At 44.7% G+C, this 6,000-nt stretch overlaps 1 protein-coding gene across 7 annotated transcripts in view; it reads right to left on the minus strand.

Moving 5' to 3' along the window:
* Positions 1-6,000, minus strand: part of DNMT1 (DNA methyltransferase 1) — a 41,639-nt gene that overhangs the window by 23,564 nt on the left and 12,075 nt on the right. For 5 of the 7 annotated variants that reach the window (XM_019659350.1, XM_019659354.1, XM_019659351.1 and 2 more), the window contains 4 exons: positions 4,692-4,726; positions 4,195-4,300; positions 2,713-2,744; positions 1,666-1,747 (listed from right to left, as the gene is read on the minus strand). In XM_019659350.1, the coding sequence (XP_019514895.1) occupies positions 1,666-1,747; positions 2,713-2,744; positions 4,195-4,300; positions 4,692-4,726 (255 nt within the window). The remainder of the gene's footprint in view (positions 1-1,665; positions 1,748-2,712; positions 2,745-4,194; positions 4,301-4,691; positions 4,727-6,000) is intronic. The other 2 variants (XM_019659352.1, XM_019659353.1) reach the window with 1 other exon arrangement.

Consider the following 6,000-nt stretch of genomic DNA (forward strand, 5'->3'; position numbering starts at 1 on the left):
TATAGCAATTTTGCTTATGTTGACCAAAATGCCTCACAGCTCCATCTGTCATCTGGTCAGGGGTGAAGACTTCATAGACAGGCATTGGGACAGTGGAGGAGGGGGAACAACGACATGACTTAGAAACTACAATGGAAAATTATGAAATAAAAATAAGAATTCCCAACTCTGTTATCAATTTCTTGTTTTATATGGACAATCTAGTATCTTCTGAGCCTGAAGACAAAAAAATATCTTTCTGGGGCCAGCCGAGTGGCACGATGGTTAAGAACTGGCTTGGGATGCCACAGGGACCCGATTCGGATCCCCCATGGGGGCCAGTGACACTGCGCTCCACAGCTAAGATGCTGAACAACAGCTCAACCTGGAGCTGGGCTGCAGTGAGTCGCCGGCGACAGTGTAGGCTGCAGCCCCTGTAGCAGTGGGTTGCCATGGGCTATTGTGTGTAGCCAGCAGCCAGCGTGAGCGGCCCTCAAGCCGCCAGAAGCTGGCGACTGATCTGCCTCGCCCGGGAAGAGCGCAATGATGGTGCCAACTTGGGCCAGTGAAGCAACGTCCTCCACAACTAGACTGAAGAACAAAAGGACAGCAACTTGTCTGTTCCTCTTCCCCCAATTCCCCAGCACTGTTCCCAGTTCCCCAATAAAAAAATCTTAAAAAAAAAAAAAAATCTTTCTGATAATACAGTTCATCTTCATAAAGCAACAAATCTATGAATGGATCTATTAAACTAGAAGAGTCAATATTTAAAAGGCAAAAGTGCTGGCTGTGTGATCTAAAGCCTCTGCCAGTCTGAGGAGAATGGGTGGTCTGACGACACCATTAAGATCTCTCTAGATCGGAAGGGCAGGTGCTGACAGGAAGGTAACCAATATCTGGACAGAGAAGGTGAGAGACAATAAAATTTTAGAGCAAGCTGGAGGGACACGAAAAGAGGCATGTGCCATAGGATGAGAAGAGACACCCTTCATCAACCAGGCTGGAAGTGAGGATATTCACGACCCAGTAAGTCTGTGACGTCGGGCTCCACTCTCTAGATCGCAACAGAGAGAAGACCACAGAAACAATCCTGGGATTGTCGTAGTTCAGCCTCTCTTAGTCAGACAGGACGAAACTATGTAAAGAGCTCCAGGTTCCTGTGCTGCAGCCCCCAGCAGATACATCCCCCGCCCCTCGAGTTCAGGTAGCAATACTTTTACGCAGACCCAACCCTGTCTCAGCGTATAATGTTTAAACCCTGAAACATGTTTACTTAGATGAATTGGAGTGAGGAGGCTGGTGGGAGTGGGGGGAAGCTAGACTCAGAAGGGAGGCTGATGGGTAAAGCAGCACAGGCATGGCTGACACACGTGTCTGGGTTGACACATGTCAGGCCTTCTCAGTAGAGAGGATCTTAAGAGAAGCTGGCTCCAAACACATCTTAGTCAAGGCACACACAGGGCCTCTTCACCGTTATGGGTAAACAGACAACTAGACAACTAAACGCTCACTACATACCAGGCACTGACATGCAGTGACAGCCCCCATGAGGGTGATGAGGTAATTTACCTAGAGTCACCCCACAGGTAGGCGGGACTAGATTTGAACCCAGAACCCTGCCCCACGCCACTTCTCCCAACCAAGTGGGAATGTAATCAAGTTCAGTAACAAAGATTCAGTCATTACTTTCTCATCTTCATCCACTTCAGCCTGAAATCCTGGTCTTGCTTCTCTGTCCGGCTCCTCCTTAGCTTTCTGTTTAGGTGTTCTGTCACAAACCAAAAGACACACACCCCAATCAGCTCAAGGAGCCAGATGCCACTGCAAACAGCCCAATGAAGACCTACACATGGTCTCCTCCCCAAGTTGGAGCATGAATCACCTTTCCCATCTGAAGGGCAAGCCTTCGCTGTGAGAAACCTGAAAGGCATTTATCACCTCAGAACTTGTGATCTCAGAAATGCCATCAATGCTTCATACACATGTGATGAGATGACAGCAATTTAAAACAAAACCGGTCAAGACTCCTCTGATTTCTTGTGACCTCATGGGAATCCTACCTGCAGGTCAAGTGTCTGGCCCCCCAAGGTTGACCCTGTGTAGGTAAGCAAGGGTTGGTCTGATGAGCGGTCTGCACACATGGGATCTTGACCTCTCCCTCTGTCGGGGCCCTGTCACTTGATTCTGGGTTCTGCCCACTCCAAGACTTAGGCCCAGTCTCAACATGTTTCAGCCAACTGGATGTTAAGAGGCTTGAAAAAGTGCTGCTTTTCACTTTTGCCCTCATGCTCTGCCACTGCCATGAGATCGCACAGAAGCTGGCCAAATCGGATGGCAGAACCCACCAAGCCTGGACAACATCAGCCGACAGCCACAGAGCGGTAGACATGTAAGCTCAATAAATACTTACTGTCTTAAGCCACTGAGCCTTGGGGCTATTTGTTACACAGTGTTTCCATAGCTGTAGATAATGAACATTCAGTGCCCTTTGATCACCACTGGACAACAGCTTGCTACAGGACCACCACTGAGGAAAGGCCTGGGGTCAAGACCAGCTGATTCAGCTGACCTCAGCCTTCACTGAATGACCTTCCACAAATGGAAATCACCCACATACTACATGAATAATTAATGCACCTAGTGGTCTGTCCAATCCATTATTTTTACTGGAACACTTATTTTAACAACTAAGTTTCACAATATAAATTACAAAGGCATGTTAACAATACTTACAGTTCTTTGATTTGACTTCTGAGTCTCTTTTCCTAAGTACAGGGGAAAAAAAAGACTAGTTAATTTTACCCCATTTGGTCCTGCTCTTTCTATTAAGGCGTTCTATGGAAATGAAATATCTAAACTGATCCAACAGTCTAGTTGGTGGGAATAAAAATTGTCTACCTTCAAGCTAGTAAATTTTTTTGGTGGGATAAGTAGGCAGGAAATTAAAGAAACTCTTAGAGGACAGATCCTGCAGTTGAAGTATTTACCCCCAAGTCCCCTATCACCTATCACAAGTAAGTGTTGACAACCTCATAGATGATAACTTTATATCAAAACTAGGAATCTATAATAAAAGAATGAAGTAGGATGACACAATCTGGACAAAAGCTCCATCTCAAACATGGACAACACATCATTTTGAGCCCAAGTTTAGAGCTAAACACACCTATCCAAAAAACTGCTCATATCGAATTCAGCCCCAGAAACTGCACACGTTTTGTGAAGAGATCACACAGGTCAGTAGTGTTAAGAGAAGAAACACACTGCAGACCTTCCTACTGCAAGAGATCCTGGGAGTCTGACCCCCAGTAAGCGACTGTAGTCTTGCCCAAATCTCCTTTGGAGGGTGGTCAAGCTAGCCCCCTAGAACTGCCTATTCTAAAAGAAACTTGATGTGTCCCAACTATAATAGCTGTCTAATTTAACTAGTATCAGGTAGGAGAGGTAATGAAAGACTAGCTTCAAGTACCAAATGATTCAAGAATTAGCATACACCTTAGTTGGTCCTCCATTAGAGCAAAATAATAGATACCCGTTCTTTAAAAGGCTCCCAATACAGGTACTCACCACCCTCCGAAAAATTGTAAGAAACTTCTAATCCATGTCTTAACATGAAAACCAAAATGGGACCCGATATTGCCTCATCATCTGTGACCACCAATGTCAGCCCTTTGTCATACGAGACAGTGCTGTCTAATGGTCAAGCTTCCAGTGTTAGACCTTCATTCTCTCTCCCATCCCCTCTTCAAGGGGTTCAGGTGGTACATTTGTGTTTCACAGAACCTTAAACATGGATTTTACAAAGGAGCTGGGGTCTACTTGTCTGATCTCAGTTAAGAATACAACTTTATATCTGGATGATGCTATAGAATTTTAGCACCTCACATGTTTGAAAATGAGATCTTCACCAAGACCCTGTGAGCAAGAGAGGCAAGCGGGCAGGGGCACAGACTGAAGGCTCTATGACTGACTGATGAGACAGCAAAGGTCCAGCTGACCCCAGGCCTACCACTGATGTACTTACTATCACTACAGCTGTATAACCCACCTTCCAAGTAGAGAACCACCAGAAAAATGAGTTTGAAAAGCGTTTTAGTCAAAGTCAGATCATTTTGATCATTAGTGAAAGTCATTCTGTTCCTATACACTCCTCATCCCATTATCCCTTTCCTAGAACCACATGGGGACTCTGAGATTAATGTAAAAGTGACAAACTTGGAGGTGACCAGGCTTTACTTTTTCATCTCTTTCTTCTTCCTCTTCCGTGTGTGTTCCTGGTTTTACTCTTTCTGGTTCTTCTGCAGGGAGTGGTCTAGCAACTCTGTCAAGCAAAATAACACACCCCAAGGATCACTTTCACAGACTCCTCCCTAGGGAGCAGTTTTCATAAGGTCCTCCTTCCCACCCCAAAAAGGGATCTTCATCTCAAGAAGCCTGAAAGGCACACGCTAGTTTAACATTTAATATGGTAAATGACCTTTAGATCTGGTTCTTATAACAACTGCCAGTTGTCCTCAATTCATTCTCTGCAAAGAGAATTCTACCAGAATCAAAGGTTATAATCTGAACCCAAACTCAGCATCCTTAAGCCATCTATGGTCACCATGGTAACTCACTATAAAGTTGTTCTTTCTAAAACATTACTGTAAAGTCACTACAGCAATCAAGATTATACATTGCACAGAATAAAAAGGTATATTAATTATTCTTACGGGTCTTTGGATATAACTCGACGTCTCTTTTCCTCCTATGTGGAGAGAAGGCAAGAAAAAAAAGATAAGAATATTTCAATAGAAGATCAAAACCAAAAACATTAAGTCAAAGTATTAAGTAAATGCATTTGATATGATTAGAAAGAGGGTGGTAAAGGGGGGGGTCTGGGTTTGGGGGAGATGATCTGGGCAACCGTCAGTCTGGTATGATGTCCCACCCTCTTACAACAAAAGAACAGGCCCAGGAGGCAGCCCAGCACATGGCTGCATGCTAAAGATTGCCTAGTATGGCTGCATAAAAATAAAAGATCAGAGATCTTCCACCCTGTGTTGGAAATTACTTAATATTAGGAAAAAACAAAACGGTAATTTGGGATTCACATCAGGAAGTGATGATAACACCCTAAACTGGACACAAGCTCTTCTTCTCCTCAGATGAATACCCTAATACACTAGTTCCCTAAGTCATCAATATTCGCCATCTGCAGGATAACTGTATTTACGTATTTAAAAGGGATAAAAATATTGTGGTGATGAAACAGATGTGTATCTGATTTGAGGTGGGAGTTACAAAAATTCATACACAGATACATGCGACTATACACACATACATATGAAAACTGCTGAAATCTGAATCAAGTCTGTAGATTGTACCAATGTCCGTTTTCTGGTCTGACTATTGTTATTACAGTTATGTGAGATGTTACCACTGGGGAAACTTGGGTTAAGTCACACAGGACTTCTTTGTACTATATAGAACATATATTTTTAAAAATCTGAATATATATGTATATATATAAAATTCTGCCTGCAGACTGCCTTCAGACTCAAGCTGCAACATCAACTCTTCCCTGGGTCTCCAATCTCCAACCTAGTCCTGTCTGCACATTTCAGACTTGCCAGCCTCATAATCATGTAAACCAATTACTTAAAATTAATCTCGGGCCGGCCAAGTGGCGCGTTGGTTAAGAGCTGGGTTGGGACGCCAGAGAGCCCCGGTTTGGATCCCACATGAGGATCAGTGACACGGCCCTCTACAACTAAGATGCTGAACAACAGCTCAACCTGGAGCTGGGCTGCCGTGAGTTGCCGGTGACGGCGTAGGCTGCAGCCCCTGCTGCAGTGGGTTGCCATGGGCTACCATGTGTAGTGAGCAGCCAGCAGCCAGTGTGAGCGGCCAGCAGCCGCCATGAGCAGCCATCCAGAAGCCAGTGACTGATCTGCCTCGCCCAGGAAGAGCGCAATGATGGTGCCAACTTGGGCCAGTGAAGCAACGTCCTCCACAACTAGACTGAAGAACAAAAGGACA

The sequence above is a fragment of the Hipposideros armiger genome, unplaced genomic scaffold, assembly GCF_001890085.2.
Source record: "Hipposideros armiger isolate ML-2016 unplaced genomic scaffold, ASM189008v1 scaffold_298, whole genome shotgun sequence".
NCBI classification, from domain to species: domain Eukaryota; kingdom Metazoa; phylum Chordata; class Mammalia; order Chiroptera; family Hipposideridae; genus Hipposideros; species Hipposideros armiger.